The 25,925-nt window shown below is 42.5% G+C and overlaps 1 protein-coding gene across 3 annotated transcripts; it reads left to right on the forward strand.

Annotated features, from left to right (window-relative positions):
• Positions 1-1,498: 1,498 nt before the first annotated feature.
• Positions 1,499-25,442, forward strand: LOC115146825 (collagen alpha-1(XXIII) chain-like). 3 transcript variants are annotated; one of them, XM_065004920.1, is made up of 25 exons: positions 1,499-1,578; positions 3,696-3,722; positions 3,918-3,944; positions 5,459-5,485; positions 5,702-5,728; positions 10,085-10,144; positions 11,719-11,835; positions 15,109-15,144; positions 15,227-15,253; positions 15,524-15,577; positions 15,658-15,720; positions 16,700-16,765; positions 16,971-17,015; positions 17,120-17,164; positions 17,574-17,663; positions 17,770-17,823; positions 17,944-18,000; positions 18,411-18,437; positions 18,675-18,743; positions 19,422-19,484; positions 19,716-19,742; positions 20,553-20,606; positions 21,733-21,819; positions 22,855-22,893; positions 24,037-25,442. In XM_065004920.1, exons 2-25 carry the CDS (start codon positions 3,708-3,710, stop codon positions 24,037-24,039), a joined length of 1,179 nt encoding a protein of 392 aa, XP_064860992.1. In that variant the 5' UTR covers positions 1,499-1,578; positions 3,696-3,707; the 3' UTR covers positions 24,040-25,442. The 3 variants fall into 3 exon arrangements, with proteins under 3 accessions (XP_064860992.1, XP_064860991.1, XP_029544703.2); XM_065004919.1 differs by lacking the exons at positions 22,855-22,893; positions 24,037-25,442 and adding an exon at positions 22,102-22,848; XM_029688843.2 differs by lacking the exons at positions 10,085-10,144; positions 22,855-22,893; positions 24,037-25,442 and adding an exon at positions 22,102-22,848.
• The last annotated feature ends 483 nt before the right edge of the window (positions 25,443-25,925 follow it).

A 25,925-nucleotide genomic window follows, 5' to 3' on the forward strand; every position in this document is an offset into this window, starting at 1 on the left:
ATTTTGATTTGTTTAACACTTTTTTTTAGTTACTACATGATTCCATATGTGTTATTTCTTAGTTTTGATGTGTTTACTATTATTCTGCAGAAAATAGTAAAAATATGTAGAAAAAAGTTAAAATATAGAAAAACCCTTGAGTGCGTAGGTGTGTCCAAACTTTTGACTGGTACCGTATGTACAGTACCTTTTGTTGTGACACAGGACATATCAACATGTTGGGGGTATTTTAATAATCAACCTCCCACTGAGTTATATTCCAACTCCGAGGTAGAACATGAAAGTTACTGGAGTGAAACTGATCACACTTCATCATCACTAACTGTATTTTTCTGTTTTCTGTTTCAGGATCTCCAGTAAGTACCGTTCCACCATGGTTAATGGGGTTTTAGTAGATGTTTCAGGATCTCCAGTAAGTACCATTCCAGCATGGTTAATGGGGTTTTAGTAGATGTTTCAGGATCTCCAGTAAGTACCGTTCCACCATGGTTAATGGGGTTTTAGTAGATGTTTCAGGATCTCCAGTAAGTACCGTTCCACCATGGTTAATGGGGTTTTAGTAGATGTTTCAGGATCTCCAGTAAGTACCATTCCAGCATGGTTAATGGGGTTTTAGTAGATGTTTCAGGATCTCCAGTAAGTACCATTCCAGCATGGTTAATGGGGTTTTAGTAGATGTTTCAGGATCTCCAGTAAGTACCGTTCCACCATGGTTAATGGGGTTTTAGTAGATGTTTCAGGATCTCCAGTAAGTACTGTTAAACCATGGTTAATGGGGTTTTAGTAGATGTTTCAAGATCTCCAGTAAGTACCGTTCCACCATGGTTAATGGGGTTTTAGTAGATGTTTCAGGATCTCCAGTAAGTACCGTTCCAGCATGGTTAATGGGGTTTTAGTAGATGTTTCAGATCTCCAGTAAGTACTGTTCCAGCATGGTTAATGGGGTTTTAGTAGATGTTTCAGGATCTCCAGTAAGTACCGTTCCACCATGGTTAATGGGGTTTTAGTAGATGTTTCAGATCTCCAGTAGGTACTGTTCCACCCATGGTTAATGGGGTTTTAGTAGATGTTTCAGATCTCCAGTAGGTACCGTTCCACCATGGTTAATGGGGTTTTAGTAGATGTTTCAGATCTCCAGTAGGTACCGTTCCACCATGGTTAATGGGGTTTTAGTAGATGTTTCAGATCTCCAGTAAGTACTGTTAAACCATGGTTAATGGGGTTTTAGTAGATGTTTCAGGATCTCCAGTAAGTACCGTTCCACCATGGTTAATGGGGTTTTAGTAGATTTATGAGTAACCTAGTGGGCTGTGCTTCAGATAAAGTAAGTGAATGGACACATGGGAGGCAACAGCAGGTAAATAATCATTTTCTGCTCATCTCAAGTGTATTTGCTGTACTTTTTGACCTCAAGGTGTCAAGGGCAATACTATTTGAGAATTGCGGCATTAAAATGAAAAGTCTGCCATAATATGATTGTTTAAAAGCATCCTGATTTTAATCCTAATCCTGGCCTTAAATTCTCTTTTCTTCTCTGTGTAATCCTAACAGGGCACGCCTGGACGGGATGGTTACCCGGTAAATGTCACTCTTAATCTCTTTTCTGAGCAAGCACTCTATTATTCTAATACTCTAAACCAGCACGATTTACCCTAGAATATGGTCTTCCATTAACTCCAGTCCTAGACTATAGTGGTCTTCCATTAACTCCAGTCCTAGACTATAGTGGTCTTCCATTAACTCCAGTCCTAGACTATAGTGGTCTTCCATTAACTCCAGTCCTAGACTATAGTGGTCTTCCATTAACTCCAGTCCTAGACTATAGTGATCTTCCATTAACTCCAGTCCTAGACTATAGTGGTCTTCCATTAACTCCAGTCCTAGACTATAGTGGTCTTCCATTAACTCCAGTCCTAGACTATAGTGGTCTTCCATTAACTCCAGTCCTAGACTATAGTGGTCTTCCATTAACTCCAGTCCTAGACTATAGTGGTCTTCCATTAACTCCAGTCCTAGACTATAGTGGTCTTCCATTAACTCCAGTCCAAGACTATAGTGGTCTTCCATTAACTCCAGTCCTAGACTATAGTGGTCTTCCATTAACTCCAGTCCTAGACTATAGTGGTCTTCCATTAACTCCAGTCCTAGACTATAGTGGTCTTCCATTAACTCCAGTCCTAGACTATAGTGGTCTTCCATTAACTCCAGTCCTAGACTATAGTGGTCTTCCATTAACTCCAGTCCTAGACTATAGTGATCTTCCCTCATAACCTCCAGTCCTAGACTATAGTGATCTTCCCTCATAACCTCCAGTCCTAGACTATAGTGGTCTTCCCTCATAACCTCCAGTCCTAGACTATAGTGGTCTTCCCTCATAACCTCCAGTCCTAGACTATAGTGGTCTTCCCTCATAACCTCCAGTCCTAGACTATAGTGGTCTTCCCTCATAACCTCCAGTCCTAGACTATAGTGGTCTTCCCTCATAACCTCCAGTCCTAGACTATAGTGGTCTTCCCTCATAACCTCCAGTCCTAGACTATAGTGGTCTTCCCTCATAACCTCCAGTCCTAGACTATAGTGGTCTTCCCTCATAACCTCCAGTCCTAGACTATAGTGGTCTTCCCTCATAACCTCCAGTCCTAGACTATAGTGATCTTCCCTCATAACCTCCAGTCCTAGACTATAGTGATCTTCCCTCATTGCTCCAGGTAAGTGGTTCAGCTATTGTGTCACCTGCACCTCTCCTCGGCCTGGTTTCCCAAAAGCATCTTAAGGCTAAGTTAATTTTAAAACCATAAGAGGGCCTGTCATGCCAAATAGTGTCCCCCGGCCAAATGAATATAGCAACGTACGCTAATAGTTTATCGAATCCCATTGTGACGTAGAGGGGGACATTATTTTTCAGGACGTCAGGAGGATAAGACAGACCCATCTACTGAACAGCTATCTTGTACTACATAAATCATTCAAACAAGTCTACTGACTGCATCTTTCACAAGTTTCTCCTCAATGAAACAATGTTTTTATGATGCTGCTGCAACTTATCCATCTCTCGGGAACTTAAAAGGTGTTATGTTGTGGTCTCAAGCAGTCACACATTTGGTGAACATCAAATGGTTCATTCTATTCAGACAAAGGTTTGAGCCAGTTGTTCTGGCAGTAGGTCCAGATGCATTGGGTTGCGTGTGTTGGCATCCCACATGCTTAGTTGGGATCAACAGGGAAATGCACTAGCCTGTGAAGTCGCTCCAATAATAACAGTGATGTGAGCCCAAATTCTGTGTTCAGGACAGAACCACATGTGGGCCCAGTTGGACTCACAGGTCCCCCCACAGTATTCACAGAACAGTTGATGTATGTCTCTTTTGTTTTGAATCCTTGCTTCATTCATCTGTCTTTTTCACTTCAATGGCTGTGGAATATTATGATAGTTCTTTGGACAGAGTTCAAGAGCATTTCAGCACTTGTGCAGCACTGGACAGCGACCTACATAATGACTTTGCTATACAGTGATCATGTGAACTCTAGACCGACTGGAGTTTTTACCTATGTTTGTCTATGGCCTGCTAAATCATTTGGCCAGCAGTGCACCCAATTGATATGATATTTTTGCTACCAAAACATGAATGTACTGTACACAACTGTGTTCATCTTAAACATAATATTTATCCTCTATCCATGTTGCTGTATTCTAGGGCCCACTTGGGATGGATGGGAAGCCTGTAAGTAGCCTTCTTCATCATGCTAATGTTGTGATAACGATGTTGATATTCAGCTCACAGTCTACTTCATACAATACGTCTCTAATTAACGATGTGTTTATTTAATTACCATAAACATTGTATGTGTTCTACTCTTGCCATGAACGACCTGTGATGTGATCATTTTGTGAATGAAACATTGTCTTCCATATACAGGGTGGTCCTGGTCCTATGGGAAGCCAGGTATGTATGATGATCTTTTTAAATCTCTCTTTAACTCCACGTTTTGGATGATCAAACACCAGATGCGGACATGTGATGTAGCAGAGCTGACCGTCTGCCAAAACACTCCAGTTTTCTCTACCTGTCAGCTCATTAGTAGGGCTCAGTTGGTAGAGCATGGTAAATGGAATATATAGTGTATCCATTCTTCTGTGTGCTATATGAGGCTTCCCTGAAGACAGCCCTGAAGCCAGCCCTGAAGCCAGCCCTGAAGGCTTCCCTGAAGCCAGCCCTGAAGCCAGTCCTGAAGCCAGCCCTAAAGGCTTCCCTGAAGCCAGCCCTAAAGGCTTCCCTAAAGCCAGCCCTGAAGCCAGCCCTAAAGGCTTCCCTGAAGCCAGCCCTAAAGGCTTCCCTAAAGCCAGCCCTGAAGCCAGCCCTAAAGGCTTCCCTGAAGCCAGCCCTGAAGCCAGCCCTGAAGGCTTCCCTGAAGCCAGCCCTGAAGCCAGCCCTAAAGGCTTCCCTGAAGCCAGCCCTGAAGCCAGCCCTGAAGGCTTCCCTGAAGCCAGCCCTGAAGCCAGCCCTAAAGGCTTCCCTGAAGCCAGCCCTGAAGCCAGCCCTGAAGCCAGCCCTAAAGGCTTCCCTGAAGCCAGCCCTGAAGCCAGACCTGTGTTTATATCCAAGGGGATAAATGGGGTGTGTCTTGACTGAAGTGAGCCTCTTTAAAAAGCAATTTCTTATTGGTCAACTGTTTAGACAGTTTGGAAAGTGAAATAGGGGCTACTTATAATTTAGCCAGAGTTTATTTAAAGTACCATTTTCTTAGAAGATGATCTGATTCATTAAATAGTTCCGAAGGCCTTGGCTTTTCAACACTATCCCTGTACCTCATTAAAAATGTGCAATTACTTTTGATGGGCACAGAACACAGAAACACACCATCATATTATATGGCATCCATCCCCACATGTAATTACTCAATGATGTGTACTATATACAGAGGAAATGGTTGCAAGACCTGTGTAAAGATGTTGCCTTGCGTGTGGAGACGGTCAGGGCTTTGAGGCTCCTGTTATTCTACAGTGTAGGAACATGCAGCAGCCCAACGCTCCAACACCAGTATAATATACATATACGGATAGAAACTACAGATAGAAACTCAATCTGTGTGTTGATTATAAACCGCCTGTGTCCATTCATTCACAAAGCCCATTCAATCTAAACACACTCCAAGAAGACATCACAGAATGAATTGTAGAGTGTAATGCACTCGAGGCCTAAACTCATAATATGTCCTCCAGCCGTTGTAAGAGACACAGAGAGTTAATTAGTGAACAAAAGCTGTGTTGCTCAAACCCACACAACCCTGATCCCTGTCAGAGGTACAAGGCATGACTTTTTTTGGGGGGGGGGTATCTGCATGGAAAGTGAAAAGAATCGCTGTGAATATCTTGGAAGGAATGAGATGTGTCAGAGATCGTTATAGTCCAGTATTTCCTTGTTCATGATCATGTTTCGTTTTTCTCCTCTGTCGTCAGGGACTGTCTGGGCCAAAAGGAGAAAAGGTATGACAAAACACCCCTTTTTCTATTGTACAATTCATTCAGTTATGATACAATTTGAAACATGAAATGCAAAGAAATTTTGGAAGCGTGATAGTAACTTGCTTCTACCTTTGATACCTGTGGTATACAGTGATCACCCGTAGTGTTCCTATCTGATAGTTATCGGATCACTTCCTATTTGATGTAACATTTTCTAATTGTCCTGTTTTTTTCTAGGGAGACCAAGGAGATATGGGGCCCAGGGTGAGAGAGTTAAATATGTCATAATATCATTCAAATACCACCAGAACTCATTTTACCAGCTCCTCATACCCTCATCCATTGTTTTAGCCTACAGTTTTAGCCTCTCACCACAGGGAGAGATATGGACCATGTCAAATCAGGAATCCTGAAGAAAATCATGTTTCATTTGCTATATATATAGCCCCATCAGGCAACCCTACTGATTCCCCTGTAACCCACAACCCAACACACTTCTATTAGAAACAGGTGCCCTGGTCTGGCCTGTTAAATTACTATTGCCCTGTTATTGTATTTAAGCCCCAACTAAAATACATTCTGCTGTTCACTGTGCACATAAGTCTAGATCTCTAAAGAAAGACCCAAAAACCAAAAAGAAACCCATGTTTTTCTGGCACTGCAAGAATGCCCTTTGGATTCATATAGTCAACAAAACGATGTGTACTCTGAGAAACAAAAAGAGAGCAGCTTCACATCTCTCTGCTCAGGCTGTTGTCTTTGATGTATCTTGGTAACCTGGCAACCTGTTTTGATTGATAAAATGCCTGAGTATATTACACATAGATTCACTTGACTGTTACCCCCCCCCCCCCACACACACACACTTACTTTAGCATCAAGTCTTACTGTAGCATCTGCCTTAGACTGTCTGTCTATTTAATTCATTGCCTGAGTTATCTTTGCAATATCCCACGAATCTGAACTCTCTGACTGTGAAGAAATAAGGGTGTGAATGTGTAAATGTCCCAGTTAACAGCAGCTTGGCAGGAGTACATGTCACTGGAATTGTACTATACTGTAGCAGCTGTTTGGGCCTGTGTTGTGTTGCCTCTCCTGACCTTGGATGTGAATTAAAGCTCTTGGAGCAGTGTAGACATCTGGCAGTGCCCAGCGTAGAGCACATGTGGATGACTGACCCATCGGACACTGGGTTCCTTACTGTTGGGCTCCTTACTGTTGGGTTCCTTACTGTTGGGTTCCTTACTGTTGGGCTCCTTACTGTTGTCCTCTCTGCCCGGGTCAAGGCAAGTAGCACCGCGGTTAGTCATGTTCATATATCTCTATTAAGAAGCAATTAGTTTACCATCAGTTACTCTTAGATATTAACATACTTTACACATTAGTTCATTTTTATATTGTGTTGTTGAGGCAGATGCAATGACGTGTTCGAGACCCCCTAAAGACGTGGGGACCGAGTCAAGGCCGGAACCGGGAGGGGGGCGAGGGGTCTGAGACCAAGTCAATTGTAATTGCTTCAAATCGCGACTATAATAAGAGTTCAACAAGTCCAGTATTTCTGTGTTCATATTTCAGCAGAATTCTTTAGAATGGTGAAAAGAATGCAGAGAGCCACAATAAATGATCACTGACCCAAACAGGTGTATAAATGATCACTAACCAAACAGGTTTATAAATGATCACTGACCCAAACAGGTTTATAAATGATCACTGACCCAAACAGGTTTATAAATGATCACTAACCAAACAGGTTTATAAATGATCACTGACCCAAACAGGTTTATAAATGATCACTGACCAAACAGGTTTATAAATGATCACTAACCAAACAGGTTTATAAATGATCACTGACCCAAACAGGTTTATAAATGATCACTGACCAAACAGGTTTATAAATTATCACTGACCCAAACAGGTTTATAAATGATCACTGACCAAACAGGTTTATAAATTATCACTGACCCAAACAGGTGTATAAATGATCACTAACCCAAACAGGTCAGTAAATGATCACTAACCAAACAGGTTTATAAATGATCACTGACCCAAACAGGTTTATAAATGATCACTAACCCAAACAGGTTTATAAATGATCACTAACCAAACAGGTGTATAAATGATCACTGACCCAAACAGGTCAGTAAATGATCACTGACCCAAACAGGTTTATAAATGATCACTGACCCAAACATGTTTATAAATTATCACTGACCCAAACAGGTTTATAAATTATCACTGACCCAAACAGGTTTATAAATGATCACTGACCCAAACAGGTTTATAAATGATCACTGACCCAAACAGGTTTATAAATGATCACTGACCCAAACAGGTTTATAAATGATCACTGACCCAAACAGGTTTATAAATGATCACTGACCCAAACAGGTTTATAAATGATCACTGACCCAAACAGGTTTATAAATGATCACTGACCCAAACAGGTTTATAAATGATCACTGACCCAAACAGGTTTATAAATGATCACTGACCCAAACAGGTTTATAAATGATCACTGACCCAAACAGGTTTATAAATTATCACTGACCCAAACAGGTTTATATTAGATTTTTTTTTTAAAGACAATATACACTGAGAATACAAAACTTTAGGAACACCATAGACTGACCAGGTGAATCCAGGTGAAATATATGATCCCTTATTGATGTCACTTGTTAAATCCACTTCAATCAGTGTAGATGAAGGGGAGGAGACAAGTTAAAGAAGGATTTTTAAGCCTTGAGACAATTGAGAAATGAATTGTGTATGTGTGCCATTCAGGGGGTGAATGGGCAAGAAAAAATATGTAAGTGTCTTTGGACTGGGTATGGTAGTAGGTGCCAGGCGCACCGGTTTGTGTCAAGAACTGCAACTTTGCTGGGTTTTTCACGCTCAACAGTTTCCTGTGTGTAATAAGAATGGTCCACCACCCAAAGGACATCCTGCCAACTTGATACAACTGTGGGAAGCATTGGAGTCAACATGGGCCAGCATCCCTGTGGAACGCTTGCGACACCTTGTAGAGTCCATGCCCAGATGAATTGAGGGGGTGCAACTCAATATTAGGAAGGTGCTCCTAATGTTTTGTACACTCAGTGTATGTAACAACTTCCCCCGGTCTCCCCTAATAATACTTGCTTGAAACATTCAAACAATTTCCCCCATTGTTCCCTACTAGGGATTCAAGGACATTCTGAAGAGCGCAACAAAGTTTGACGATATTTTTCAACGAAAGTATAGGACATTAATGTTACTAGTGAAGTAGGAAGCCCAGGTTTCCAATAGGTAATAAGTTATGAATGGGTCATGAGGGAGTGTGGATATTTGGCCTGTCGAAGTGGTTTTATGAGCTGAATGAATGGGAGCTGATAATTATTATAATCATTTTTACTCTGCCGGTCTCGGGAAGAAATTATGAGTTCTCATTGTCTGAAACCTAGTCAAGACCGAGTAAAAATGTATCTGACACAGAGACAAGACAGAAAAACTCAATATGTGGTCTTGAATACTACAACACTGAGCATATGCATTCCATTCCATCTGGAGCCCTCTCAGTCTGTCTCAAAGTTGTTTCTGGCCTGGTTTCCATTTGAGTTCATTGTTTCCTAGTCGGCAGTCCAAAGGGACTCTTAAGGAATAAGTACTTTAGAGTTCATAATATTAGACATAGGAGGGCACCGTTATGCTCTTTTAGCACTTCAGTGTGTATGTGAATTCACAGGAGGTTTTCCGTACAGGGGGGTGTCCATACAGGGGGTGTCCATACAGGGGGTGTCCGTACAGGGGGTGTCCATACAGGGGGTGTCCGTACAGGGGGTGTCCGTACAGGGGGTGTCCATACAGGAGGGTGTCCGTACAGGGGGTGTCCATACAGGAGGGTGTCCGTACAGGGGGTGTCCGTACAGGGGGTGTCCATACAGGGGGGTGTCCATACAGGGGGTGTCCGTACAGGGGGTGTCCATACAGGGGGTGTCCGTACAGGGGGTGTCCGTACAGGAGGGTGTCCATACAGGAGGGTGTCCGTACAGGGGGGTGTCCATACAGGGGGGTGTCCGTACAGGAGGGTGTCCGTACAGTCTACTACCATGTTCATGGGGGGGGGGGGCAATTCCATATAAATTCCAGTCAATTCAGAAAGTAAACCAAATTCCAAATTTCCTTCTTTGAAAAGCAATTGAAATTTCAGTGTACTTCCTGAATTGACTGGAGTCGACACCAGGGAGAATAAGCCACTAAACCCATAGCAATTCATATTGACCACAGCTCTGACACAAACATCATGGACCAGACTGCCAGAATCTCTCCTTGGACAGTCGATAATTATATGAAGTCAATCATAAAACTTTGGGCCGCGAGACAACTGGGCTTCTATTGTTTAAGGCTTGAAACCAGACAGAAGGGCTATTATCTTTGTATTCTCTCGTCTACAGTTATGGTTGAGCAGCTTTACACATGCTGGAACTGTGCCAACACAGATGGATCAATAACCTCAATAACATCCCTCTGTTGTCTCTCACTCTACTCACCCCCGTCTTTCATTATCCCCTTCCTACCCAACCCCTCCTCACTCCTCCCTCCATCCTAACTCTTCTTTCCAACGCTGTCTAAACCTCAACCCAGGGACTCCCTGCACTTGCGGGCTCTGCAGGTCTGCTCAGTAATCAGATTCTCACGGTCAAGGTTTGTCCCACCTTCCTCACCCGTCTCTCATTGACCGGGTCCTCTGTCTCCATCCAGCCAGTCCCTTCTCTTTGCTTCCTTCTCCATCTCTCAGTTGTAAATGACTGTTTAACCTCTCTCTCTCTCTCTCTCTCTCTCTCTCTCTCTCTCTCTCTCTCTATAACTAATTTTATTTTACTCTGTGTCTCTGGTGGCTTCTCTCCCTCTCTTCCCTTTCTCCATATATCTCTGGAGTCAGATGGTCTTCCCTCGCTTTGACCACAGCTTTCTCTCTGGCGACCAGCACACATTTCACAAACGCCTCCTGAAGGTACGATGGGCGCATCTCAGCCCTCTTTTTCTTGCCTCGTCTCTTCCTTCAAGCTGGCTCCCCCTCTCTTCGTCTGTGACTTTTTCTTGCCTCGTCTCTTCCTTCAAGCTGGCTCCCCCTCTCTTCGTCTGTGACTTTTTCTTGTCTCGTCTCTTCCTTCAAGCTGGCTCCCCCTCTCTTCGTCTGTGACTTTTTCTTGTCTCGTCTCTTCCTTCAAGCTGGCTCCCCCTCTCTTCGTCTGTGACTTTTTCTTGCCTCGTCTCTTCCTTCAAGCTGACTCCCCCTCTCTTCGTCTGTGACTTTTTCTTGTCTCGTCTCTTCCTTCAAGCTAGCTCCCCCTCTCTTCGTCTGTGACTTTTTCTTGTCTCGTCTCTTCCTTCAAGCTGGCTTCCCCTCTCTTCGTCTGTGACTTTTTCTTGCCTCGTCTCTTCCTTCAAGCTGACTCCCCCTCTCTTCGTCTGTGACTTTTTATTGTCTCGTCTGTTCCTTCAAGCTGGCTCCCCCTCTCTACGTCTGACTTTTTCTTGTCTCGTCTCTTCCTTCAAGCTGGCTCCCCCTCTCTTTCTTCATCTGTGACTTTTTCTTGTCTCGTCTCTTCCTTCAAGCTGGCTCCCCCTCTCTTCGTCTGTGACTTTTTCTTGCCTCGTCTCTTCCTTCAAACTGGCTCCCCCTCTCTTTCTATGTCTGTGACTTTTCCTCACTCTTTTACATCTCACACGTGTACAATGTTATTGGTCTCAAGCATTTCTCTGTTTGCCACTCTGCCACTTGTTTTCATGTCTGCTTCAAATTAGAGAGAAAATGGGTGGGAAAGTAAATTCTGCCTCTTTGGAAAGTGAGTTTGAATAAATTACATTGCTTGTGGATGATAATTGGTGGAAGGAATGCCAGTCAGAACTATGTAAATTGGAGAATAAGAATAGCTTGTTGTGTACTTGACAATATAAATGGCTGATAATATGACTGTTAAACATCTTGTTTTGAATACAACCACATCTGTCATTCAACAGTCTAATAGAGTGAATGTTATGCATAGCAGGAGTTTTAGAGTTTTAGACTTATTTTTGCACATTGGCGAAGATGGTTGGCGGCAAACACCAGACACTGTGAAAAGAGACAAAGTTTTGAATGAACTTTACTGAACATTGCTCAAACTGAAGATATGGTGTCACAATATAATTGTTTTGCAACTTGTTTGATTGATAATACTGTGGGAATTGGGATTGTTGCTTCATCTCATACTTCTCCCTCCCTGTCCATAAAGGGTGACCAGGGTCAGGCTGGCCCCCCTGGACCCCCAGGGCCCCCTGGATCACCAGGGCCCAGAGGACCCCCTGGGAACACAGGGAAGGATGGGCCCAGAGGACCCCCTGGAGAGCAGGTACAGTAAGACAGCTCTGCTCCTCTCATCCCTGTCACTACAGTCGCCTCACTACATATTGTGATAGGAGAGAGAAGAAAGGCCAAAAGACGATTAGTTGGTTTAACAAAAAATATGCTTTTTTATTTACTTCCATTGTCCTCCAAGAGTTACTGAATCTCCTCTCTACTTCAGTTTGCTCCTCAGTTCATTCTTGGTTGGAAAGCGAGGTAGTGGCAAGGATCCCTTCCGTTTTTACTGGTAGGAGAGATAATAATAGATGTATTTTATATAGCGCTTTTCATTATACAGATCATCTCAATGACGCTTAAAAAACAAAAGTACATGCAGTTGTTGGTCTTCAACAGAGGCTGGCGCGTCCAGGTCACATCCCACACATGGCCAAGCCTATAATAGTCTCCTGAAAGACAGTCAAGAACTATCACGCTCCCACCCTCAGCACTCTCCTCCACCACGCTGTTCTCTGCTCCTCCGATGCCCTGAAGCAGACTTGAGTAGGGGGTCACATCCAGTACGGGGGGGGCTCTCTACCCACAGAGTCTGCAGAGAGTCTGCCTCTCTGCAGACTCTGTGGGTAGATTCTCCTCAAACAACATGTAATACCCACCTGGGTGAAGCCAGTGGTACTACATCCGCTAGATTTCACTTGGGTGCCAGAGGCTCACTGCACATCACTTATTGGGATTGTCCACTTTGGAGTGAGAGATCCACTCAAAACTACAGCAAGCCTCTGTGATGTCCAAGCCTGTGCTAATCTCCAGTTGTATTCAAATCAAAAGCTAGCTAGCTAGCCTCTGGGCTATCTTGACAAGACAACTGACTTGCCAGTCTTATGACACAGCTGAATCGATATATAAACAATTGAAAATTACTAAGCTAACAAAAATTTAAGTTGCAAAAAAAAAAACATTAAAATAATACAATATTTAGAAATTTACAGGAGCTCTCTGCTTAGGCCACCTCTTGCAACCATGGCAACCACAAACTAATAATAAAATAAAAATGTTTTGGTGAATCATGTAGATAGAGTGGAACTTGGACATTACCGTTAATCAGTCAAATGCAGAATAGTATCCAATTTCACTTTCCATCTTTCCTACTGAATAAAAGAGAATCTAATTCATCTGTTTTATTTCATAAAGCCCTTTTTTTACATCAGCAGTTGTCACAAAGTGCTTTCCAGATACCCAGATATATACATAGATACCCAGATATATACACAGATACCCAGATATATACACAGATACCCAGATATATACACAGATACCCAGATATATACACAGATACCCAGATATATACAGATATATACACATATATACACAGATACCCAGATATATACACAGATACCCAGATATATACACAGATACCCAGCCTACAACCCCTCAGAGCAACACAGATACCCAGATATATACACAGATACCCAGATATATACACAGATACCCAGATATATACACAGATACCCAACCTGAAACCCCTCAGAGCAACACAGATACCCAACCTGAAACCCCTCAGTGCAACACAGATACCCAACCTGAAACCCCTCAGAGCAACACAGATACCCAGCCTAAAACCCCTCAGAGCAACACAGATACCCAGCCTAAAACCCCTCAGAGCAACACAGATACCCAGCCTACAACCCCTCAGAGCAACACAGATACCCAACCTGAAACCCCTCAGAGCAACACAGATACCCAGCCTAAAACCCCTCAGAGCAACACAGATACCCAGCCTAAAACCCCTCAGAGCAACACAGATACCCAACCTGAAACCCCTCAGAGCAACACAGATACCCAGCCTAAAACCCCTCAGAGCAGCACAGATACCCAGCCTAAAACCCCTCAGAGCAAAGCAATGCAGAAGCTGAAGTTCTGATCCAGCCAGGACAGCTCAGAAATGAGGTCGATCTCACCGCTCTCCGTATGCAGCAGATGTGTCAGGGTCAACAAGCACGGAGACCATTTCCTGTTGTTGTCCTTCTAATAATGTTTATATTTGCTTACTAAAATCACATCGTTGGGAGCTAGAGGAGAGGAGCGCGACCGCTGGTGGGTCTGTTATGTCATGTGATAGGGAGGGCAAGACCGACAGACAGACAGTCGTGATAAGTAGTTTGGCATGGATGCCAAAGTGATTCATTGTCAGACCACTCAAGATTTCAGAGTGCTATTTATTGTTGATGGAGATGTCACAAATCAATGTAATTATTAACACCAAATGTTTTAGCTTTAGGCCAGGGGTACTCAAATACTATTTGAGAAGGTTTGGTCATACAAATGTCCTAGGTAGCAAAGGTCCGGATGGATATTGTCATTTATCGGCGCAGTAATAAATCCCCACCTCACAACCCATGCAACCCCAATGGTTCAAACCCCTCCTGTTGGCAGAGAGTAGTAATAAATCCCCACCTCACAACCCATGAAACCCCAACTGTTCAAACCACTCCTGTTGGCAGAGAGTAGTAATAAATCCCCACCTCACAACCCATGAAACCCCAACTGTTCAAACCCCTCCTATTGGCAGAGAGTAGTAATAAATCCCCACCTCACAACCCATGAAACCCCAACTGTTCAAACCCCTCCTGTTGGCAGAGAGTAGTAATAAATCCCCACCTCACAACCCATGAAACCCCAACTGTTCAAACCCCTCCTATTGGCAGAGAGTAGTAATAAATCCCCACCTCACAACCCATGAAACCCCAACTGTTCAAACCCCTCCTGTTGGCAGAGAGTAGTAATAAATCCCCACCTCACAACCCATGAAACCCCAACTGTTCAAACAACTCCTGTTGGCAGAGAGTAGTAATAAATCCCCACCTCACAACCCATGCGCAACCCCAACTGTTCAAACCCCTCCTGTTGGCAGAGAGAAAGGTGCGCAGTTCTAAAGCTCATTTCCTGCAATTCTACACATTTTTCATGTCTTATGTGTTTTCATGTGATACAAGGAGTTGAATCTGGACCAAAAACCAAAAGAATGCAATAATAATTGTGGGTCCTGATTCTGGGTCAGGATTCGGCCTGCGGTTTGCCATTTGAGTATGGGTACTGTAGGCCTTCAACTGAAAGGAGGGGGATTAAGAATGATCATTTTGCTTTTGTTGTTTGTTTTTTATAAATGCAAATTGCTCTACCATCCCAGTAGGTGGAGGAAAACAACACTTTTGATGTATTTGTGTGAAATACTGCCATCTTGTGGAGGATCAACGGAATTGCTCTGCTCATCATTTAGATCTTAACTTTTGGATGGATGATTGACGTTGAGCTTTCTTCACAGGGTCCACCTGGTCGAGATGGAATCGATGGATTAGATGTAAGCCTTTGTTTATTTCTGATATTATAAGGTGGACTGTATATGCCACACATCATGCTGATAACGTGTCCTCTTTACACAGGGACTGATGGGTCCTCCTGGACAGAAGGTCAAATATCTACATTTCTCATGCAGACACACTTCCACACCTGTATACATGTATTATATATATATATATATGTAACCTAAATCATCTGTGATTAATTAATGCATTTCAATAATCTAATGTCAATAATCTAAATGTCTTTAGATTAATTATGGAATTATGAATTTAAATTCATCTGAATATTGTACATGTAAACTCCCCAATGAAAATAAAATAATATATATAATGTCTTGCAGGTTAATTAATATGTTCCATGAATGTAATGTCTTGCAGGGTGAGGATGGACAGCAGGGCGTGCCTGGATCACAGGGGTCTCCGGGGCTAAAGGTGTGACATCGTATTATTTCCTCCTCTTCCTCCTCCCCCTTCTCTTGCCCAGTCTCACTCTATCTCCATGTCTGTGACAGGGGGAGCAGGGGCCTGCTGGTGACCAGGGCAGGACTGGCCTTGATGGACTACCAGGGATGAAGGTAAATATAGGAGGAATTTGGAAATGGATGTCTTGAAAGATGAAGAAAAGATTGATGTTACATAGAGCGATGACCCTGAGACATTCGGCACTATATATTGACCCTCTGGGCACAGACTGGTTGAATCAATGTTGTTTCCACAACATTTTTATCAATAAATGTCAATGTCATGAAATTGAATCAAGGTGGTAAATTGATTTTATTTGCAATTGTTCTTTGTTGATTTCACTTTGAATGCACATTAGTTGACAACTCATTTAAAACTGCGTTTGAACTGAAGTCTGCTCAGTGGGGATGCACTGGAATGGCAGGCATGCTGAGGTCTTACTGTATGTATTCACTCTATGTAGGAGGGGACAGGAGACACAGGGGGAGAATGGGGAGACAGGGGGAGAAGGGGGAGAGGAGACACAGTGGGAGAGGAGACACAGGGGGAGAGGAGACACAGGGGGAGAAGGGGGAGAGGAGACACAGGGGGAGAGGAGACACAGGGGGAGAGGAGACACAGGGGGAGAGGAGACACAGGGGGAGAAGGGGAGAGGAGACACAGGGGGAGAAGGGGAGAGGAGACACAGGGGGGAAGGGGAGAGGAGACACAGGGGGAGAAGGGGGAGAGGAGACACAGGGGAGAAGGGGGAGAGGAGACACAGGGGGAGAAGGGGGGAGAGGAGACACAGGGGGGAAGGGGGAGAGGAGACACAGGGGAGAGGAGACACAGGGGGAGAACAGGGAGACAGGGGGAGAAGGGGGAGAGAGACACAGGGGGAGAACAGGGAGACAGGGGGAGAGGAGACACAGGGGAGAAGGAGGGGTGGACAGGAGACACAGGGGGAGAAGGGGGAGACAGGAGACACAGGGGGAGAAGGGGGGGAGGAGACACAGGGGGAGAAGGGGGGGACAGGAGACGCCCTTCCAATACCTTTATTTATCTTTATTCATTCATTTGTTTCTGTGTGTTTGTCTGTGTCTCCCTCTGCAGGGCTTACCAGGAGAGAAGGCTGTTCCTGGCTCCTATGACAACATCGGCCTTGGCCAAGTCGTTCAGGTGAGTTTATATTGGGTCCTTTTTATGTTGATCAAAAACAACATTCTGCTTTGCATTACAGCCCCACAAATTCAGAATATACAATTTTATTTATTGTTAAAAGTTTCCCTCACGCCATAATATTTGTCTAGATATGCATTCTGTGTAACAGTCCCCTGTGCAGTGTGTATTCTCACTTTCCTTTTCTACTTTTCTTTTCCTGCAGGGTCCCCCAGGGCCACCAGGGCCCCCAGGAGGCCAAGGGTCAAAGGTGAGAGTCAGTTGTGTTTGAAGAGGTGTCCGAGTGGTCCTACTGTTTACCTGTCTCCTCATGTTTCCCCTTCTCATGTTTACCTGTGTCCTTCATGTCAACAGGGAGACTCAGGCTCACCTGGTGCACCTGGAGCTGATGGGGATAAGGTAAATTTGAAAATAAAAGAGAGCCTCACACTCTAGGATCTCGGATGCAAAAATGTAATTACCAACGTTTCGACAGCCAAGCTGTCTTCATCAGGGTATAATCACAAACACTGCGGAATGACTTGTTTATATAGTGTCAATAGACACAGGTGTCTGTAATCATAGCCAAGAGTGGCCTAATATCATTGGTTAATTATCAAATATTAAAATGGCAAACAAAGAACAGCATACAAACAACAAATGGATAGCATACGATCATAGTTTCATTTTAGACTACACAAGCTTACAAACAATTACAATGGCAAAGTAACAATATGGCATGACCTGTAATGACTAATTATTCTTGTACTATGAAATCAATATGAGCAGCGTTCCTCAGTGCTATTGGCGTCATGTTCCTCTCTTATAGGGAGCCAAAGGGGATAGAGGTGATGATGGGATGCCTGGAGTGGCAGGGGAGAAGGGAGAGCGAGGCCTGATGGGCCAAACTGGGCTTGCGGTAAGTGTGATATGAGCTGTCTCCTGATGGATACCCAATGGGCTATGGGCACAGAGGTCTACTACCCCCCTGCCTTTTGTCCATATGGTGTATTTCTCTCTCTTAGGGAGCTGACGGTAAAAAGGGAGAGCGAGGGGATTCAAGGTTTGAGGACAGTCTGGTCAGTAACGGTTTAGATTCCAAACTTGTATCTGTTAAGTGTGATACCTCACCAAGGTCTAGTTGTGTTATATGATTGTGTAACGTCTGGTTATCTTAACACTAATGCTCTCTGCTCCAGGCCCAGAGGATCTCTATCCCAGGCCCTCCAGGGCCTCCCGGGCCCCAGGGTTTCATGGTGGGTAACTGGTCCCTCTGTCTTCTTCGTGATAGGGGGTCCTCTGTAGCCTAGTTGGTAGAGCGTGGCGCTTGCAACGCCAGGATAGTTGGTTAAATTCCTGGGACCAACCTTACGTAAAATGTATACACTCGTGATTGTAGGTCGCTTTGGATAAAAGCGTCTGCTAAATGGCTTATATTATATATTATAGGGGGGATATCAAAAGCTTAAACTTTCTCTCTATATATATTCTCTCAGCAAATAACTTAGATCCTTGACCAACACTCCATAACCTCAACTTGTTCTCTGAGGAACTTAGTACATCTCCAATGCTATTCATGTTTTTTTTAATGCTCTATGTTCTGTTATAGGCTCTTGTGATGAACAGTGTTTACAAAGAGAATGACATAAGAAATTGTGTTTTTCAGGGACTTGATGGAAGGCCTGGCCCCAAGGTGAGATAGTCAGGGCTCTGATCTCCTCCCGCCCCTAAAACAAAACAACACAGGGTTCTTTAGGTTACTGAAGCTGCACTAGAATGCCCTGTCATTCAAAGCCCTACTAGATAGTGAAATGCTGGGTGGAGAATAGTGAATGGAATGTGTATTTATAGAAAGTCAAGATGGATTGCAATTCACAAGGAAAAATGTAAAGCACCAGCTTGAAATGGTGTTTTTGTCAATGTCTCACAGGGGGAACCAGGTGAGGGAGTGAAAGGAGATAAGGGAGATGCAGGCGACAAAGGTCCTCCTGGGTTAAGGGTAAATATTTCCTTTTCCGTCTCACTCAGACTGCATGTCAGGGTTAGGGTCAATTCAGGAATTTCGGGAATTTAATTCAATTCAATCCATATTTTGAAATACTAATTTGAAATGGACACACCCCACAGGAAGCAGAATTAGAATTGAATTTGAGTTGAAGGAAGTAGAATTGAATGTAAATCAATTCTGCTGAGACATAAAGCACATGTCACACATTCTTTATTAATATATGTGAGATTAGGTTGATCCCTTCCATTCTGAAGTGTTTGATGCAATCTGGGAAATGTATTTTATTTCAAATTTAATAAGGTGTAACTGAATTATAATGTGTAAATTAATTGTAAACATAAAAAAGTATCTTAGAATATGTAATTATGTGTAATTAATTTAGAGAGAATTAATCTTTAAAAGTCAAATGTTTCATCGATATGTTTTACATATTACTGGTCACATACAGTATGTCAAAATAAACATATGTATGGTTGAATGTAGAATAAATAGTCATTTCAATTTCATTGAATTTTATTGAATTGAAATCCATTTCCGAATTCCAAAGTCATATTCAAGTATTGAATAGGAATTAAAGAACAATTCGCAACTCAATTCAGAATTGTCAACCAACCCTGCTGCATATCATATTACGGATAACATAACTGATTACTCTATTTCTGCACACAGGGTACCCAGGGTCTTCCAGGTTCTACAGGGCTGGTTGGTCTCCCTGGCACCAAAGGAGGAAAGGTTAGAAGCATTTTTCATGCCCTGTTTTTGTGGAAATGGAAAGAGAATGGGAAAGGGGGATACCTAGTCAGTTGTACAACTGAATGCATTCAACTGAAATATGTCTTCCGCATTTAACCCAACCCCTCTAAATCAGAGTGGACAGGATATCAGAGACCCTTCAGAGACAGGTACATTTTCCAAAGTAAGCTGCTTCTGAATTAATTTGATCATATTTAATTTCTTCAACAGGGAGAGCAAGGATTGCCGGGATTAGATGTAAGTATGTCTAAATCTGTCACATTTCTATGGAGGGATTTCCATGCCAAACTTAAATTGCATTTGAATTCCATAATTTAGTATTTGTATTAGGCTATTGAATTTAATATTTTAGAATTTGTATTGCACAAATTCAATAATTTAATTCATAAATGAACTTGAGTGAATATTGCATTCAGTTTAATCATTCAATTTACATTTAATTGAATATTAAAATTCAATATGGTAGATATTGCATACATTTTCTGTGTATCAAGTTTACAAACTACGGTATAATTCAAGTTTATCAAAATGTCATAATGTCAACTTCTCAAATGCATTCAAATTCCGTTTTCAAATTCAGTTTTCAAATTCAGTTTTCAAATTCAGTACTCTAAATTCAGTACTCTAAATTCAGTTCTCTAAATTCAGTACTCTAAATTCAGATTGAAAACCAGAGACAACATCCTGGTACTTTGCCAGGAAAAGTACAGATAGAATGAAATGGTCTCTGTGGTAATCAGAAGCTTCTGGCGGCCTCTGGAGCCATCATGGCATGTTTCATTTATTTTATTCCTATGAATTTGGCGATTCAAATTTTGTCTATAAGCGATGTGCCTTCTGTTCCCCTCTATGCCACAGTCTTGTGACATGCAGGACAGCTGGTTTGAACCCTGTCAGTCACAAGAGCAAGATTAAATACGGAGTGGAACAGCTATGACAAGGCTATTCAACTGTATTCTTATGGGGACCAATTTTTTATTTTTTTTTGTGGCACTAACAACTAACAAAGTCTCTTAAAGACACTTCATTAACTACCACCTCTTTCAGGGTTTCCCCGGGCTGATGGGACAAAAGGGGGAGAGGGGGGGCAGAGGAGACAAGGTGGGTATCAGACACAACAGTGGCTACTGTGGCTGTGTTTATTCATCTTCTATTACCTAACATTAGCCATTTACGTGTGAATCATTTAGCAGAAGCTCTTATCCAGAGCCACTACAGTTAGTGCATTCATCTTAAGATAGCTAGGTGGGACATCAACATATCACAAGCAAAGAGCATTTTTCCTCAATAACGTAGCTAACCGGTGCCCCCACACATTGACTCTGTACCGGTACCCCCCGTATATAGTCTCGCTATTGTTATTTTACTGCTGCTCTTTAATTATTTGTTACTTTTATTTCTTATTCATATTTTGTTTTTTAACTGCATTGTTGGTTTGGGCATGTAAGTAAGCATCACACTGTAAGGTCTACGCCTGTTGTATTCGGTGCATGTGACAAATACAATTGGATTTGATTTGATCAGTAGAGTCAGAGCTAGAAAGGGGGGTCAAGTGCAAGTGCTGGTTACGTAGTTTTGGGGTGGGTGTCGAGGTGAGGAGTAGGAGGATTATTTAGTTATAGTGTAATCTGGAGAATAAATAAATGCTCGATGAGAGACTCCTCTGTGGGCCTCTGTAACTCAGTTGGTAGAGCACGGCTCATGCTACCCTTGGATAGTAGATTTGATTCCCTGGACCACCCATACCTAAAACACGTATGTAGCCCAGACTGTAAATCGCTTTGGATAAAAGCGTCTGCTGAAGTGCATATATTATTATTATTAGGGCCGCCAAATGATGAAAAACAATGTATCTAGTTAATCGCAGGATTTGCTTTGATTAATCACGAAGAATCGCAAATTCAGAATTTGCTCAAATTACAAAAGTCATTACAAGAAAAGTGACGTCTTGATTTTTCCAAAGTAACGGTTAGCAAAATCAGGTAAATTGATGAAGCACAATTTCTTCAACATCAATGTCAACTTGTTTTGACATCACATTGTTGTTTTTATTTGTATAGATTATGTATTTAGGATATTTTCAGTGTATTTTAGATGTTTTCAGACTATGCAATATATATTTGTTTTATTATGCACTAAAATGACAAAAGGTTAACTTAAGTTAACTGAATAACTCTTAATAGCCCTAATTATGATATATTATTGTTTTGTCTCTCTTCTCTCTCAGGGTGACAGGGGGATGCTGGGAAAGAAGGGACTGAAGGGACAGAAGGGCGAACAAGGCCCTCCTGGACTGGACCAGCCCTGTCCTGTGGTATGACACTTCTTCCTGTCTCCTCTCCACTCACGCTTCACTCTAACACTGCCTTTTCATTCAAACCTTTCTTTCTCTAAATAACACAATTATTAGGTTTAATTGGAGTGTAGATATTTAAAGGTATATGAGATGTTTACATAATGGAAATGTTTATATATGACTGAGATGTGTGTATGACTGAGGTAAGAACTTGAGTAAGTGGCTATAGACAGACAGTATACACAGTACTGTATCAATTGAATGAAGGAGTGACATTTTCGGAATGGCTCTTGCTGACAGGGCACCAATGGGGGTGGAGAACACCCTGGGGAGGCGGGGCAACCCTCAGGCGCCCCTTGCCCCCTGGTATAGTATTTCTGCTTTCTGTCTTTCTGTCCTCCACCCCTCATTAACCCCATCCCCTGTCTGTCTTCCTGCTTTCTGTGATGCAGTGGAAGCCATACTTAGCCCCCCCCTTTCACTCCCTAGTTAGACATACTTAGCCCCCCCCCCCCCTTTCACTCCCTAGTTAGACATACTTAGCCAGCAACAAACCAGCAAGACACTGGGTCTCCTAATTGGTAGTCTAATGTTAGCGGCATAACACAATAGTCAGATCCTCAAAACATGATAACCTGGGCCAGCATGTCTACCACTGCAGCAGAGCTACCTGTCCTTTACTGTGCTGAATGTGCTCGTCCCTGCCTGTAGTCTAGCTGAACAGAAAGGGTGTTTAAACTCTTATCACCGTGTGTGTAGTGTGTAATGTTGTGACATCGGTGTTGTGCTCCTCCTATGTGAAGTAATGTTGTCAGTGTTTTACGATGTTACGTCAGCTACTGAATCATGAGCTGGGATGTCACTGTTTTTAACCACTGTAACATGGTATTAGTTTAATGGATGGTTTGACATCATGACTGCTGTGTGCTGTTAGATATCCCTCCTAGTCATGACTGCTGTGTGCTGTTAGATATCCCTCCTAGCCCTGTGTTGTTACAGACCATCTGTGTTTATCTGTTGGCGATGCGGCGTGTGTTTCTTTTCTGTCCCCAGGGTCGGGATGGGTTACCCATACCTGGGTGTTGGCATAAGGTTTGTACAGCAACACTACTTCTATGAAGCCCTTTTTGGGTGTTAGGCTGTATTAAGGTATCTGCATACTAGGTTCGCTCCTAGCAGAACTCGGCTAAGGGAAGTGAACATCTGTGCCTCGCTTAGTCCCTTAAAAGGCCTTCTCTTCAAAAAATACAAAAAGTGGGAATAGTACTGTTTTTCCATCTTGAGAAGCCGTAGTCAGTATACTCTTCCTCAAAATAGTCCGAATTCATCTAAGATAACTCAAGAAATCTGTCATTAATTTTGACGTTTTTGCCGAAGAGATCTTAGTCGCCCAATTTTACATCTAACTAAGATGTTTGGTGCAGTATTTTCATGTGAAAAAATGTCGTCTCTCGTTGAATGACAACAAACACTTCATCGAAGAATCCCTATTGTTGACCAATGACCGAAGAAGGGGCGTAGACTTCATTGAAGAATCCCTATTGTTGACCAATGACTGACGAAGGGGCGTAGACTTCATCGAAGAATCCCTATTGTTGACCAATGACTGACGAAGGGGCGTAGACTTCATCGAAGAATCCCTATTGTTGACCAATGACTGACGAAGGGGCGTAGACTTCATCGAAGAATCCCTATTGTTGACCAATGACTGACGAAGGGGCGTAGACTTCATCGAAGAATCCCTAATGTTGACCAATGACCGACGAAGGGGCGTAGACTTCATTGAAGAATCCCTACGGTTGACCAATGACCGACGAAGGGACGTAGACTTCATTGAAGAATCCCTACGGTTGACCAATGACCGACGAAGGGGCGTAGACTTCATCGAAGAATCCCTACTGTTGACCAATGACCGACGAAGGGGCGTAGACTTCATCGAAGAATCCCTACTGTTGACCAATGACCGACGAAGGGGCGTAGACTTTGGCTACCGGCTTTGGCCTCGAAAAAACATTTGTGTGCACAAACAGCCGAAAAAAACCTTGCTGAATACCATAAAGAACAAAAACGGCACAAAATGTTGTCATAATGTATGCACTGTTTCAGATGGGAACCATCCAGACGCCTTTAGGGGTGTTTAAGAACTTATATTTCATCTTACATAGTGTACGGTGTCATTGTACAGTATTATTTGCCTGCTAGTGAATGTGTGTCTCTGCTTTTGCTCTTTTTCAGTGATGACTGACCCGGGACCTGGGATCTGTACATATCGATATATATTTTTCAAATAAAACTCAAGTGTTGTTTTTTGTTGTTGTTGCCAATTCTAATTTAATATATTGAGTTTTTGGTATTGGAATTTAGATTGTGGGTCTATCACAATCAATCATTTAAACTTTTTGCATATGAAAAGAAAAGTAGTTTTTTTAGTTTAGAGATTACTTACAAGAAGGATATCATGCACACAAAGAGGGGAGACTGGTGACAAACGGAAAGCAGCAGCAAATGCACTCAACACCTACCGGATGGACAAATGTTGCTGCTTTTATCTATACGGGGAGAAATAAATCATTGATTCTGACGAACAGGCTCACTAGTGTTCCCATATTGGAGTGTACAACTCAGCCTGCACCTTGCAAACAAATCTACCCCATCACTCCTGTGATCGCTGTTTGCTTTGAAAGGACCATTCCTCATGGCAGGGACCCAATGCCAGGTGCCTATCCCAACCTTAGGAGAGAGGTATGGGGAGGCACAGGAGCCACACAGACTGACTGTGCTGGACAGAGACAGATGGCTACACCAGCATGGAGGAAATATGGCTTTCACTCTTCAGCTGCAATCCTAACTGGTACTGGAGGGACTGGATTCAAACACCAGATCCCTCACAACAAATTACAGACACACACTAGCTTAGATGAATGGATTTATTTCAAGTAGTTCTACATCACTTAGCAGTGTGTTATCCATTACATGAGGTTGTGTGTTTTTGTCATGTGTGCAAAAACTAATCAGATCTGAAATGAACACATGTTTTAATACCATGATCTTTCGATGGCTTTTTAGATTTAACCTTTGTCTGTATAGTCGTTTTCTTAATTAAATGTGTTTCATGTTTAGATCAATATTGGTTTAAAATGTTTTAGAATGTTTATAAGGGTTTCAAAGTTGTTGCATCAAATGCTTTCTCATTCCTCCGAGTGCTCTAACCAGTTCATTGACACAGAACACTGTAAAACTAGATAAATATAATGAGATATTCCTGTGTGTAGGTTTTGTAGATAAATATAATGAGATTTTCCTGTGTGTAGGTTTTGTAGATAAATATAATGAGATTTTCCTGTGTGTAGGTTTTGTGGAAATTCCTTGGATCTGTCTTATATTCAAGTTACATACATTTTCATTTCATACATAGCCCCTGAAAAAGTTAGAGCTATTCAAACAGTCAGATTTAGATTTTCATGTAAAATGAATGATAGCAAGCCTAAAAAAGGGTCAGGACTTTTTACATCTGACATCAAGGTAGAAATAAAATACATATTTTCAAACCTACCAGGTGGGCTTATTGGGCTAATTATTGTTTGTTCTAGATACATGCAGTATTTAAGTTGTCGTTCATATTAAATACTATTTCAAATGGACATTGTTGTCTTTTTAATTATGAAGTTTGAGTTGTATTTTTTTAATCTACTGTTGGTGGTAAGGTCATAGGCGTTCATGGCCTACTTCAATTGATGTTATAAGAAGCTAACTAATTTGTTTTAGATGTATAACTACGGAATACATATCAGGAACATCCTAAGTGACTTGCCTAGTTAAATAAAGAGTCACAACACAGACATCACCCCTTTAGTAGGTTGTAGCCACCGCAAACTATAGCCTGTAGCTCCTGTACTTCAGGATAGTGGGGTCCACAGTGCAGGAACAGGAGTCTTCTGGCCCTGGAGATCACAGAGAGAGATGGACCTGAACAACTACTATGGGAGGGAGAGAGGGGGAGGACAATGAAAGAGAGAAAATAAAAAGAGATGATGGTGGGAGGAGATAAGGGGACGTGGGGATCAGAGAGATGGTGAAGTGGAAGAAACAGGAAAAGTGCGTAGTACGGAGGGTGGAAAAGAGAT

This window comes from Oncorhynchus nerka, linkage group LG19 (genome assembly GCF_034236695.1).
Source record: "Oncorhynchus nerka isolate Pitt River linkage group LG19, Oner_Uvic_2.0, whole genome shotgun sequence".
Lineage (NCBI taxonomy): Eukaryota > Metazoa > Chordata > Actinopteri > Salmoniformes > Salmonidae > Oncorhynchus > Oncorhynchus nerka.

Bases quoted from the DNA above. Each gene is read 5' to 3' on its own strand.
- LOC115146825 (XM_065004919.1), top strand. The intron at 15,254-15,523 runs GTCAAATATCTA...AATGTCTTGCAG, and splicing joins TGGGTCCTCCTGGACAGAAG to GGTGAGGATGGACAGCAGGG. The intron at 17,824-17,943 runs GTCAGTAACGGT...TCTCTGCTCCAG, and splicing joins CAAGGTTTGAGGACAGTCTG to GCCCAGAGGATCTCTATCCC.